Raw genomic sequence first — 13783 nt, 5'->3', positions numbered from 1 at the left:
GCTGAACCCCGGGCATACATGGGCTCGCACACACACATTCACGCACACGCACACACGGACACACACACACAAACACACACACGCACTCCAGCGTCTCCCTTTGAGGGTGCCTACTCTCTGCAATACACACATGAAGACACGCACTCTTCCTCTCACCCCCCACAAACACCCACCACCACCAAGCATGAGGAATGTTGATGGGGCCGAACAAGTGCAACCTGTCTGTCAACATCTGCTATGATGAGTGGAGCGTACCAACTCTTAAAGTGGGGGTGGGGAGATAGAGATGTGATTTGGGAAGAAAAAAGGATGTGTGTAAAAACTGAAATGGTTTTTGAGATAAGAAGAAGTAATGTCTCTTGGATAGGGCAATAATTTGTTATTATGATGATGTCATGATGATAATGCTGTTATTATCTACCTCTTCCATTAGGACCCTCCCATGGCGGTAACGCTGGGTCTGAGGATGGAGGAGATGATCTTCAACTTGGCTGACACACACTTATTCTTTAATGACCTGGAGGTGAGACACACATCAGACTGAAACTTACAAAAAGACACATTTTAAAATATTCAAGGGCATAATGAAAGACTTGGAGTTTTTTGCACAAAGCCCAATAATAAGCACATAAAACGTTTTTTTTCTTCAATTTTCATTCAGTTAAACACTACTACTGCCTTCTAGTGGTGTAAAGTGAAATAACACACCCCTCACTGTCAGGGCTGCACCATGTTTATATTCTAATTTCAGTACGTGCTGTTTTGTTATGAATGTGGGAAATAGATAGATAAATGTATGCATTGGAAATATATATATACAGAATACAGTGCTTAACACAGTTTATAGTTTGCCTAATATTCATGTTGTTGTGTTAGTACCTTTTATTTTATTTATGTCGTGCTTCATTTGTATATATTAAATGCTTATATAGCATACTAGTTTTTTCAAGTCACTAATCTATACATCTGTTTTTCTACTTTTGCTGCTGTGACACTTAAAATTTGCACAGGAGTGTGATCAGGTACATATTGATGATGTGTCATCAGACGACAATGGTCAGGACTTAAGGTAATAATTCAGCCATTCACATTTCATTTTTATAACAAGCACAATGCAACCATTGATGATTTTATTTATTAAGTTATTCATAGGACAGTCATTCACAAACTACAGCATTTGTTTTCTATTGTTTGGCTCTTAAAGTACACTTTCACATTTGAAGGATGTAATATATTCATTTATTAAATATAGTCAAATGTGTGTCTTTTCCTTTGCATTTTAAAGATAGTAATTAATTGCATTCTTACAAGTACAGTTATGTTACAGTACCGAATAATGAAAATAACCATTTGATCTTTTTGTTCTACCAGAGCAGATTTTTTAAATAAAACATATCGTTATTATTGACAGTACTTACAGTTTTGCAACTGATGGCTTCCATGCAGCTGCAACCAGCGCCAACCTGTGCCTGGCTACGGGGGTCCGCGGTGGGGTCGACTGGATGAGGAAACTGGCCTTCCGCTACCGACGAGTCAAAGAGTTGTATAGCACGTACAAAAACAATGTGGGGGGTAAGCCAATCAGACGGGAGTTTGCTGGACACCAGGGACAGACCTGAGGATGGCAGGGAGGGGAAGGAGTTGTTAAACTGCAGATTAAAGTTGTGTCTGAAAAGATTCAAAAAATGTACTAAAAATAATAAGCTTGATTCATGTTTTCCATATATTCTGGACAGAGGCAGCAGGGTATAATACTTCTAATAAAATAATGTTAAATCTATCTGATACTATCGCTGAAAAAAGAGATACAACCTGGAATTAGAAGCCACATACCGAAGACAACAAATAAATACTAGTGGACAATAACAATGGTTATATTAGATGCATACAGAGTATAGGCATACTGCACATATGAATATAATAAATAATCCAGTCAATCTTCTTTAAAGAAAACAGCAAACTACTATATATAGGGTTTTATTTCTTTTTGGATCATTGTAGATTTATGAAAGAACATTTAAATAATACAACTGATGTTGGTTGATATTTAAGCTGATTCACAATTCAGTAATCATTTTTATTTGGACAATTTCAGGCCAAAATGTCAAATGTATTTGGTGTTTTCTCCTGACATATATTTAGTAGAAACTATTCTAATACAGTGATTAGGAAACTAAAACTTCATCATTACAGGTTGTAATGGATAACACCTAAGCCAATATTACATTAAAGGACCACATAACGACTTCATATGGGTTGGGTCTAACCCTAGATGACTTTGCTTATTGTTTCTTTAACTTTCCTGCTGTGTGTGAGGCCGGATGCTGTGAGGGTTTACTAAGGTCACACTGTGTTTTAGGTCTGCTGGGTCCAGCTAAAAGAGACGCCTGGCTGCAGCTCAGAGCAGAGGTGGAGGCTCTGACTGACTCCTGGCTCACCCACGCCCTCAAGTCCCTGTCCATCATCAGCTCCAGGTGCCACTTTGTTATATTTATCCTATCTTTCACAGAGACTGTTATCGCCCTCCTAGTCCTCCCCTCTTTTAATTAACAAGGTCGAGATTTAGAGCGTGGGATCTAATCCATATTCAGCATCAAAGGACATTAACACATGATCCCTCTATCGATCTGTTCATCTATCCATTCTTTATATAATACGCTCTGCTCTCCGTTTGTGTCCCACAGGAGTAACTGTGTAAACGTGTTGGTGACCACAACGCAGCTCATACCAGCGCTGGCTAAAGTTCTCTTATATAGTCTGGGCTCTGTTTTCCCCATTGAGAACATTTACAGTGCAACAAAAATAGGTAAGGCACATACACTGTTGCGCACACACATTATGTACAATCTAAATAATAATCTCATGTGGTTATTATTTGATGTGGAATGGGCTATATTTTAACAGTTCAAAGGTCACTTTTATTTAGTTTGTTATGTTATTTTAATGATTCTTCACCTACTCCATATGTTACTGATATCCTGTTTCTTGTTATGATATTAAACGTATTGCTTTAGTTGGGCAACAGCTGATTGGGAATGTTCATCTAGAGAAAGGGGAAAAAGAAAGAGAGATAACCCAATATACATAAATCAACAGATCATGCTGGCGACACCTTGGCCAAACAAACACACAGACCTTGAGCAATAGGCTATCAATTACTAGAAAAAATGTATTTATTAACAAGTGCACTGTGAACACTGGTCATTTACAATTTAAGATTGACCACAACATGTGCCAGTTTGTGTTTTTTATATAAATGTCTATGTGCAGTAAATATAATTAAGCCATGTGAAATGAATGCTTTTGCATTGTAAAGGTAAAGACTTCCACTATCTACACAAAATAACTGGAAGTAATGCAAACTTGTGCAGCCGGCCTCTCGGCTGCAGCATCGGACCTCGAATGATTTACTGTGTTTACAATTGCGTAACTGTCACTGATGGGGCACAACAGCAATGATGGATGGTAGATAAACACACGCGCACACTCACACGCACACGCACAAACACACACAAAAACACATATATTGTACTTACATAGCCTGATCAGAGCTCTTCTGAAAACTGAGCTTGATTGACATCTCTCTGAACGGCCCATTAGGTGTAAGGGGAGTTAACCCCTCGTCATTCTTATTGCTGGTTCATAATAACCAATAACCAGAATAATTGAAAGCACCTTTGTGGGTGTGCCGGATGTTCAGAATCATAAATCTCCAGCTCACGCTGACCTACACAACATTATATTCAATCTCAACTCACATTTGGTCCTGATCGGGCCTTAACCAACTTACACACTCATAGGATCGTCCAGGCCACATGCCTATATTCTGATTGGACTCCGTTAGCCTGAACCTCAGCATGTGCCTGTGCTGTGTCCAACACTAAATCATATTTAACCTTACAATCTTAACAAAGGAAACAAAACAAGTCATATTAGAGGGTTAGAGAGCCAAAACATTCAGGAAACAAAACTCAAAGCCAAGTTTGTGTTTGTGAGCTTATGTTACACCCAGTGTTGCCACGGCGCCTTGATTCAAATGGACGTAGCAATGGTGGTAACCATGACAACCACCGGAGGTTTAAGACACAAGTAGACTGCATAAGTGCTTCAGGTCAGATGTCATATCCCAGAAGCTCATGGAGACATTACTATGCATTTGGAATGACTCTATATGTAATTAGCATTGTGTATGTTGTACAGGAAGAAGGCTAAAGGTTAACGAAGGGTGTGACTTCTGACTTCACTCCCAACCACGTTTGCTTTTCGAGTTGTCGTGGCAACCAGATTTAATATTTTTCTGAATGGAAGTACCTCTCAGTATGCACCATGTGCATGTCAGGATTCATTATTATTATTTAAGTAACTATCCGTCAAGGGATAATTTTTGTGTGTGTGTGTGTGTGTGTGTGTGTGTCTCTCTGTGTGTGAGTGAGATGCAGACAGCTCTGCCTCTTCATGTGTTTTATTCCCATCTACACGACAAAAGAAAAACCTGTGAAAGCCATTTGTTTGTCTCCAGGCAAAGAGAGCTGTTTTGAGCGTATAGTCTCCCGCTTTGGCACTAACATTACATATGTTGTGATTGGCGATGGGAAGGATGAAGAGCATGCAGCCAGCCAGGTAAACACACGACTTCTGAACTTTGACCCCTCTGACTTTGTGACCCTCTTTCCTTCCCCTTGTTTATTTGTTTTTTTGCAGGAAAAGAGAGTTGCTTTGAACGCATAATGCAAAGGTTTGGCAGGAAAGTAGTGTATGTTGTAATTGGGGACGGTGTGGAAGAGGAGCAGGCGGCCAAAAAGGTAATGGACCCTCACTGTGACCCCGTCTACTCCACACAGTGTGAGCTCTGATTGGACGAAGCCTGCCTTTCTTTGCTGTAGAGGATTTGTGTTGGTTGTTTACTTTTTTTCTGTTCTACTTGCTGTTGCCCTCCCCCCCTCTTTTATTTACGGAGTGACAGGAGACTTTTGATTGCAACTTTCAGGGTGAAAATTTGAGATTGGGGCTTGGCTAATGTTGTACATTTTGCACCTACGTTTGAAAGACAAATTGGGGAGCCACCTGCAGCTAAATTGTCTTAATTTACTTCCTCGCTCATCTTGATTTGTGTCACGTTTGACAGTGCAAAAAAAATGGCTGCCAAAATGTATACAGTGATTAAGCTTTAAACAATCTCATATGTTGAAAGCAATAACGTTTTTTTTCCAGTGGTGTGTGGAATCTTATTTTTCATTGATACATTAGTTTATGGAAGAGAAAAGCAGAGTTTTATCACAAAAAAAGACAAGTAGTGCTAGGACATATTTCCTTGAGTGTGAATATAAATCCCATCTCTTCTCCAGCTTTGGGTTTCATTCATAATGCTGGGTGTGGATTGTGAAAGAAATAGTTTGACATTATGGGAAATATGCATCTTGACTTTCTTGTTGAGTGTTGGATGAAAAGATTGATACCACGCTCTTATCTTTCCCTTAAACATAATGCTACAGACAGTTAGCTTAGCATAAAGGCTGGAAGCAGGGGAAAACAAATATAACAAAATCAGCTAACCATTGTCTTTAAAGCAATAACAAAATCTGCAGTGTGAAAACGATCGGACGTTTGTACAGGGAGCTATATGCCATCGAAGTTACTCTGGTTGCCTGGCAACCTTATCGAAGACAAGAGCCTGTTGGCTTAGTTTAAGCTGGTTGTCCCTTGTAAAACAACACATTTTCATTTTTACACTTTTGTACTGATTAAAACAAACAAAGAAATAAGATGCTAGCTTTAGACGTGTTTTAGGTGTACTATTTTATATCTTTGGACAGAGCCTAGCTAATGGTTTTTCCCATTTCCAGTCTTTATGCTAAGCTAAGAGCTGCGGGCTGTAACCTCATTCAACCGGTAGATATGAGTGGTATTGATCTTCTCATCTATATTAAGTCTCAGGACAAAAGCAAATAAGTGTATTTCCCAAAATACTGAACTCTTCCTTCTAGCCTTGGGATTGCATGGATTATGTTTGCAGTGCTTTTGCAAAGCAAGCAGCAACAAGCTACTGTAGTGTAGCTAGCATGACTTAAGGTGGCGGTGTGCAGATACGGAAACAGTACTGCTGGTTTTAATGTGTATGTGTGTGTGTGTGTGTGTTTATTCTGCAGCACAACATGCCTTTCTGGAGGATATCCAGTCACTCTGACCTGCTGGCACTACACCAAGCACTGGAGTTTGAGTACCTGTAACTATTATAGCAATATGGACTCATGCAATGTTACCGTGGACATGGTCAGCCAGGCAGCCCCCTTCTTTTGTATAACTATTTAAGAACAAACAATACACTGCAACTGTTTTTGTGATTTTTTTTCTTCTTTTTTGTCTGGTCTTTTTGAACGTCTGGATTTACAAACTGTCTTAAGAAGCAAAGGAGATGAGAAAGGAGGTATAAAAAATTTTAAAAAATCTGAGGTGACTCAACTACCAAGCTTCCCCAATACTGGGAACGGACCGCTGTGAAAAACCCCTGTCTACCGTCCTTGCAGCTGTAGCAGACTAAACCCCTGGAAAGGCTTTAGACCTCCCTCGGCCTGGGAGGATGCTTTTTGGGAAGCTCCTTGTTTGCTCTGGGGCAACCAGCCCAGACTAGTATCCGGCCTGTCGTGGGTCACCTGGGACAAACTATCTTCAAACAACGAGGGCTTCTCTGTACAGGCAATGTGTGTGCGGGGATAACGAATGCTTTTTTGAGAAGTGTTTTCTTCCTGGTGGTATAATCACAACACAATGCGAACTGCATCAGAAACTTGTGTAAATTATTTACAATAAACTTAAAGGGCAGTGGTGGATGTGTGGTGGGAAGAAAATATTTGGGGTCTTTTTTTCCTCTGGATTTTTGTAATCGTTTGGGCGGGGAGAACTGAGGATGTGCGTCATGATGTGTTGTGCCTTAATGTGTTTGAATGTCTTTTCTTTATTCAGAAATGTCTATGTATGTAGATATAAAGGAGAAAACTTATCCAAATGACCTTTGCATCTTGTTTTTCCTTAATTGCAACAACTAACTTCAGATATAATCAATGAATTGATGAATGTAGGGTTGCATGTTGTTTTGTAACAGCAATGTTTCCTGTTAGCTGATGGTAAAGCACTCATTTTATAAACCAGAATTACTTTGATAGAAATGTCTGATGGGAATGGTTATAATAGTAGTTGGGCGAAATCAGACATGTTTACAGACCTTTACCACCATGAAATGTACACATGCGTTTACACAAAAAAGCTTGAATACAGTCACATATCTATAGAGATCACAATTTTATAGTAACGGCCAGTTAAACTATCGTCCACTTGCTAATGGTCAGTTTTACTGCTAGCCAATCCTTGGTCACCCACTTGGCTTGAGACTTGTTGCCATAGTAGCCTAGTGTAAACAGATGGGAACAGTATGAGATGAGCATGTATATTACTGGCCAATTAAACCGTGTCACATCTAGTGTACATCAACAAAAAAGTACAAAAGACATGCCAGAGAACTGTTTGAGGTTATTAACCCTTGTGTTGTCGTCCAGTCAAAAGTGAAAAAGTGTCACTTTTTTTTGATGTTTTCAACACTATGCAACACTAACTTATTAACTCTAGTTTTACAGTTATTTCTGGACTTTATGGTCAATACACCTCATTTATGGGAAATTACACCAAATTTGAGTTTGAGTTAGAAAAGCAGAAACTAGGCTAAAATTAAAGCAATGTATGCTGATGGATAATCACAGACTGGAATATGTCAACTTTTATTCAATACTATTTCAAAACCACCCACATGCTACTGAATAAGACACCCTAGAATTAATGATGGATGTCATGAGCAGGGTCATTACCTCCATCAGGTTGATCTGATGCTCAGCACAGAGGGCCTCCACCAGCTTGACGAAGGTGGGCTCAAGGGCGCAGAGACTGGCTCGATGCCTGCGAGAGAACACTGAATTAACCCAAAGTAATGGCTCATTCATCATTTGTGCATTTCAGAATTTGACGTCACATCTCAGAAATCCACATCAGAGTTCAGCAGAGGGAACCATTGACTAAGTAAAAAACAAAGACTGACAAAGTCAACTAATTAAACATACTTGTCCAAGGCCTTAGCTGGCTTGCAGATACCTCGGGCGAGAACATCGTGGATGAGAGCAGTCTACAGTACTTCAGGGAGAGCTTCAAACAACAAGGGCTTCTCTGTGCAGGAACATCACTCCAGCCACAGCTCGGCCTAGCCATAGTCGTTTTTCAGTCAGAGTCCAACATCCGTCTGACGTGTACGTTCTCCGATACCGGAAACGACACATTTGCTAGGTAAATTAATTGTAGGCGTCACAGGCGTAACGGATTTGAATCAATTACGTTTTGTTGCTGTGCCTCATGGGTAAATGCACTCTTAACGGGGAGACGCACTTTCACGTGTTTTTGTCCTATTGGTGTAATAATCACAACTCTAAGTCTTCAACTGAAATTTGTGTAAATAACCTCGCCTTAAAATGGCAGTGTTACATTTTTGTCAAAATTTAATTTTCAGTTATTTAAAATTGTGTGCATGTGGTTGAGGAGGTCATGTCTTAATGTTATACTCAGATATGTCTATGTAGATACAAAAAGGTAAAAACGTAAACAAATGCCTATGCATCTTGTCTTCCCAAATGGAATGTATAACCGATCAAAATTCAGGTGACTAAAACAAATGTGCTGGATTTTATTTAAAAATGTTAATATTTCCCATTAGCTAACAGTGAAGCACACATTTTATAAATCAACAACATTCCACAATATTGTCAATTTGAGCACAAAACCTTTTAGTGGCGCTTTATTGCTGATGTTTACCACCATTAACTGTACAGACAACACACCGTAGGTTTTGCAATCAAGCTGAGCAGTAACATCTGAACAGACATTTTACAGTGACTGCCAGTTAGATTAGTTGACTTGCTTGGTTGTCCGTTAAATATCCAAAGAGGAGAAAAAGAACATTCAGACAACTGCTCCATTTCCACTTTTTATTGACATTTTATTTCTTGCTTTTGAAGTATTCCTCAATCACATCCTTGGCCTGAGACTCCTTGCCATAGTCCTGTAGACAGAAATGCAGTTTGACATGAGCACGTTAGAGACTTCACAAGAGCTCTAAATTCCAGCCCAGGCACGATTACTGGCCAATTAGGCAGTGTCAGTGTTATGTCAACATGTCAGCACAGAGGTAGACAGATATAAACCAACCACAAATACCATGTTTAATAACAGGCCCAGAAAAATCATGTGGAAATATTCTTTTGTGCACCATCTTACAGATTTCTAAAATTCAGACTATCTTCGGGAACAAGAAAAAAACACTTAAGTGGATTGAAACAAATACAGCCAGACAGCAGTTTAAAAGATTACAGTAATGACCTATCAAATATGGTGCTTGCTGTTATGCGTTACGTGTAGCCATTCTTAGGGACCCCAGACATCACAGGTAGACGACGGGGCTCGTACCCTGGCCGTCATCTAGCCAAGCATTATCAACAACAGCTGCATGGCACAAGGCACAGCAACTGCACTTGACTGGCAGATCTAGTCTCAACAGCAACGCGTTTCATCACAATATAATTTAAGGCACTTTGTAAACTCCGCAAAAGATCATTTACCTTGACAACGACACAGCTGCAGCCCACAACCTTACGGGGTTTGCCCTCACGATCGATCTTGCACAGACCGACCCACTCGCCGAGCTTCTTGTTGTCATCAACCTGAAATAGCAAGTTTTAAGTCTTTTAAATCCTGTCATTTGATAAACAGGGTCACTAATGTTTACTGAAATGTAGTCACAATTAATTTAAGTTTTTAAACCTCGTGTTGTCCTTGGGTCAAATTGACCCGTTTCAAAGTGTTTATTAAGAAAAAAAATAGATTTCTTTCAACTTAATTGCCCTAAAATAACATGGATGATTCCATACGTTGTTCAGGTAACATTAATGATGACTTTCATTGAATTTTCTGGGTGTTTTATTTAATCTTATAGCATTTTAATTCTTTTTTATTTAATGGTTTCAAAACAGTATCGGGACTAAACTTTGACATCCACCCATCTGAGATCCACTTAACATCCTCTAATCTTAACTATTAGTCCAAATAATTCATAATTCTGCCTTCTTAACTAAATACCTATTTATAATTTGATATAAATGAGGCTTGTTGACCATAAATTCCAATAAGTTTAAAACCTATTATTAAACCAGCTCAGGTTTTTTGTGCCAATAGCTGGAAAAAATGACAAATAAATCAGAAAAAGTTTTGACCTTGAAGGACAAGTTCATAACTAATGTCCATTCATAACGGGAAGACAACCCAAGGGTTAAACAATACTTGTGTGGCAGAATAAAAAAGAAAAGTGTGGGAACTCTTGGCTGTATCTCAGACAGAAATTGGGTAACAATGGCAATCTCCTCATAGTATTCAGTAGAGGGAGCCAAATCATCATCAGCGATACAGCAGAACCTCACACATCCTGCTACCTTTAAGTCCACTTTCAGTGCACATCTGAAGCAATAGCACTGGAAGTCCAACACAACTACTTCATATCTCACCAGGGATTCAATTTTATTCCACGTGAATTTGGCAGTATGCATGTCCCCCACACCTGATACTAAATCAGTCTGCAGGCTCCTTACCTTTATCAGGTTGATCTGATGCTCAGCACAGAGGGCCTCCACCAGCTTGACGTAGGTGGGCTCATCGCAGTTGCCTGCGAGGGCGCAGAGATGGGCTTGGCGCCTGCAAAACAACGCGGAGTTAACTCGCAGTAAGGGCTCATTCACAATTTGTGCATTTCAGAATTTGACGGCACATCTCAGACAGAAATTGGGTAACAATGGCAGGCGTCCACATAAAGTTCAGTAGAGGGAGCCACAATATCATCAGCGATGCACCTCCTAAAGGACAAATCAAAAATATGTATGAAGTAAAAATTAAAACATACTTGTCCAGGGCCTTAGCAGCCTCACGGATACCACGGGCAAGGCCATCGTGGATGAGAGCGGTCTTAAGCACTTCAGGGAGAGCAGTGTTGACATCCATCACACCTCCAGCAGCGACGCTATCAAATCAGATTGGCAAGTTCTTACAACGTTTTTCCAAAATAAACATGACAAGTTAGTGGATTCCAGTTGAGCTTCTAGGATGTCAGACAGAGGATCTCACTCATTGGTGAGTGAAGGGGTATCCGACAAAAGAAAGTAAAGTCATCACGCACCAGAGAGCTCAGTTCACCAGATTGTATGCCTCAGCACAACAAACCTTACAATTTCTGTGGGATGACAAATCTAGCATCATGTTAAGGAAGATTTTAAGTTTATTTAAACTGCGTGCGTTACCAAATCAGTGAATTAGGGTCTCAATTTGCTAGTGTTTAGCACAACTGGTGTGACATTTGACATGTGCCTTAATGGATAAAATGTGCATGTGCTATTGCATTATAGTGCGTATAGTGCTCTTTACACTGTAACGTTAGTAGCGTTGCTACGTTTCACACATTACAGCCACTGACTCCGTTCAAGTGAAAACACAAATGCAATGCTTTTTCAAATTGACGTAGCAAGAGCAAGCACGTCCTTAAATACGTCCTTACCACTTGATAACTGCGTGTGTAGTACAGTATTCAAGTGTTCCCTTGCCCGGTTTTACGTTACATGCAACCCTGCTAACATTAAGCTAGCGTTAGCTCATGCCAAAGAACAGTCTACACACCTAACGTCAAGCCACCGCACCAGTCATTATAGCTACGCAACAAACACATATTTTAAAATTACAGCACTGCCATCGCCACTTTTCACAAGTACTCAGCTCCCACTTGTTTGATAACTATTCCGAGTTCACTGTGTCGGCTAAAGGTAGATATAAGCGTCATGCTCACCCTTCCTCGGCCATTGTTGATTAAAGATGGATGTTAGGCTTAAAAGTTCTGCAATAAAGAACAGATATGAAAGAAGAGTCATTAGACATCGCCAAAAGCTCATAGTGATGCATATATATATTAAGATGTTCGAATAATCCTTTGGATTGTGCCTGTAGTCTGAGAAACGTACCCTATCCTACTCTCGAGTAGCGGTAAAAGAGGACGTCATAATTTTGCGACATTGCTTTCATAGCACCAGGCCCCATCTGTGTCACACTGAGGCGTCTGAGTGGCGCCTGTTGTGGTTTCAATGTACAAAATTGCACATGTCATGAAATAGCCAATGCTATACTCTTATGAATAAATAGAGGCAACATATGCAATTAAGTATGAAAGAGTAAAATAATGCAAAAAAATGTATTTTTCAAACTCAAGTATAAACTCAAACTAAAGCATCAGTATTAGTATTAGTTATTCTTACTTTCACAATGACAGAAAAAAATGTAGGTTCAAAGTAATAGTGCTGAAATCCCTAGTCTCTAGTGCCTGTATTGACCTACTAAGTATTACATTTTTCCATCTTTCAATATTAATTTAAAACTATAGGCAAAATGAAATTATGTCAGGCTTACTTTATGCAAATTAAAAAAAAGGAAATCTCTTGTTACATTACACAGAGGCCCAAAATATACACACATGCACAAACAGGATCGATGTAGTACTAGAGAGATGGTGTAGGGGCCTCCAGGGAAGGCACCCTGAGCAGTTTTTGGTGGCCGGTGCCTTGCTCAAGAAGAAAATGGATCATTCGTCACACACAATTGTACACTAGGGAATTCAATTCCTGCACTTAACCCATCCCAAGCATTAGGAGCGGTGGACAGCCATATAGCGTCCGAGGAGAAATTGGATTCAGTGTCTTGGTCAAGGACACTTTGACATTGGGCCGGAGGAGGCCAGGATTGAACTGCCGATCTTGTGGTTGAGGGCCAACCCTCTTAACCTCTGAGACACAGAACTGGCACCTCTCCAGCTGCCAGTCCACACCACATACATTTTCCATAAGGGGAGTTGAGTCGACGACGCTCCGGTTCCCAAGCCCTGCTCCCAATACACTCTGCGGTGTATGTAAAGTACTTCAACAGAGCAGTGTTATCGTTGTGTTAGTGTTCCCACTGTTCCTACAGTTATTCACTGGTTATTTCATTCAGTTTCAGGGGCAACTTTGATTAGACCGTTAACTTTAAGTGTGGTTGTGTGCAGGTTTGGTGTCACTTTCAGATGTAAGACAACAATGTGATCTGTTGCTGTTGGGATGCTCTGATCTGATTTGTTGATAAAGCTCCCTTGAGACTTTGACTTGCTTACATCAAGAAAAAAACAATAATACAATAATCATTGTTTCTTGGACATTATGTATACATATTTTTGGTTACATTAACTTATTGCAATCATAAAAACCAAGATTGTACAGTAGCTGTAATCTCACCTCCCTGTCAAATCTGCAGATATATACGTATTTCACTAAACTAAGGCATGACAAACTCATGTTAATAAGTGCAACAGGTAGAGTTCAAAGGATTTTAGGAGTTTTTATTTTTTAAATCATACAAACTGTTCAGATGTGCAAATCCAAAAATTCCCATTATGATTTCCCTGAAAAGAAGGCAAGTGCAAATGGAAAATGTACATTTCCTTAATAACCAAATCAAATAGCAGGACACAGAGATGTTAATACAATATTTTATAGCTTGGTGTCCAGGTCTCCATTCCTTTTAGAGTTTGAGAAACTTCTCTAAAGCTCCTTCCTCGATTGCATTTTCAAACGCATCATAGTCCTGGCAAGACAGAAAAGGTGTTAGGGGTTAGGGATTTGGGGGGGGGGGG

General features: G+C 39.8%; 3 protein-coding genes and 3 non-coding genes across 12 annotated transcripts in view; 1 reads left to right on the top strand and 5 right to left on the bottom strand.

Moving 5' to 3' along the window:
• eya4 (EYA transcriptional coactivator and phosphatase 4) overlaps nucleotides 1-7006 on the top strand; it is a 42513-nt gene extending 35507 nt beyond the window's left edge. For 5 of the 7 annotated variants that reach the window (XM_034900015.1, XM_034900012.1, XM_034900017.1 and 2 more), the window contains 7 exons: nucleotides 434-523; nucleotides 1011-1069; nucleotides 1412-1572; nucleotides 2360-2474; nucleotides 2685-2806; nucleotides 4702-4802; nucleotides 6147-7006. In XM_034900015.1, coding sequence (XP_034755906.1) covers nucleotides 434-523; nucleotides 1011-1069; nucleotides 1412-1572; nucleotides 2360-2474; nucleotides 2685-2806; nucleotides 4702-4802; nucleotides 6147-6227 — 729 coding nt within the window. In that variant the 3' untranslated portion in view covers nucleotides 6228-7006. Of the gene's footprint in view, nucleotides 1-433; nucleotides 524-1010; nucleotides 1070-1411; nucleotides 1573-2359; nucleotides 2475-2684; nucleotides 2807-4519; nucleotides 4621-4701; nucleotides 4803-6146 lie in introns of those variants that run through there. The other 2 variants (XM_034900014.1, XR_004660397.1) reach the window with 2 other exon arrangements.
• A 1999-nt stretch (nucleotides 7007-9005) lies between these two features.
• rps12 (ribosomal protein S12) lies at nucleotides 9006-12244 on the bottom strand. Its single transcript, XM_034900066.1, has 6 exons — nucleotides 12087-12244; nucleotides 11915-11962; nucleotides 10982-11098; nucleotides 10674-10776; nucleotides 9651-9752; nucleotides 9006-9094 (listed from the first exon to the last, which is right to left on the bottom strand). The coding sequence occupies exons 2-6, from the start codon at nucleotides 11926-11928 to the stop codon at nucleotides 9032-9034; spliced, it is 399 nt and encodes a 132-aa protein (XP_034755957.1). The 5' UTR covers nucleotides 11929-11962; nucleotides 12087-12244; the 3' UTR covers nucleotides 9006-9031.
• LOC117962007 lies at nucleotides 10411-10493 on the bottom strand. The gene has a single exon (XR_004660538.1). It is a non-coding gene; the product is annotated as a small nucleolar RNA SNORD100 (small nucleolar RNA).
• Nucleotides 10847-10930, bottom strand: LOC117962008. Its single transcript, XR_004660539.1, has one exon. It is a non-coding gene; the product is annotated as a small nucleolar RNA SNORD100 (small nucleolar RNA).
• LOC117962004 lies at nucleotides 11180-11255 on the bottom strand. Its single transcript, XR_004660535.1, has one exon. It is a non-coding gene; the product is annotated as a small nucleolar RNA SNORD101 (small nucleolar RNA).
• Nucleotides 12245-13463: 1219 nt separating the features above from the next.
• The window catches only part of zgc:153284 (uncharacterized protein LOC751696 homolog), a 1772-nt gene continuing 1452 nt past the window's right edge, over nucleotides 13464-13783 (bottom strand). The window contains exon 3 of the mRNA XM_034900070.1: nucleotides 13464-13734. Coding sequence (XP_034755961.1) covers nucleotides 13672-13734 — 63 coding nt within the window. The 3' untranslated portion in view covers nucleotides 13464-13671. The remainder of the gene's footprint in view (nucleotides 13735-13783) is intronic.

Source organism: Etheostoma cragini, chromosome 18, assembly GCF_013103735.1.
Source record: "Etheostoma cragini isolate CJK2018 chromosome 18, CSU_Ecrag_1.0, whole genome shotgun sequence".
In the NCBI taxonomy this organism is placed as follows: Eukaryota; Metazoa; Chordata; class Actinopteri; order Perciformes; family Percidae; genus Etheostoma; species Etheostoma cragini.
Note: the sequence above shows the minus strand (reverse complement) of the source record. Positions and strands in the feature narration are given on the sequence as shown.

Bases quoted from the DNA above. Each gene is read 5' to 3' on its own strand.
- rps12 (XM_034900066.1), bottom strand. The intron at 9,753-10,673 runs GTAAGGAGCCTG...TTGCTATTTCAG, and splicing joins ATCAGATCAACCTGATAAAG to GTTGATGACAACAAGAAGCT. The intron at 9,095-9,650 runs GTAAATGATCTT...TTCTGTCTACAG, and splicing joins GCAGCTGTGTCGTTGTCAAG to GACTATGGCAAGGAGTCTCA.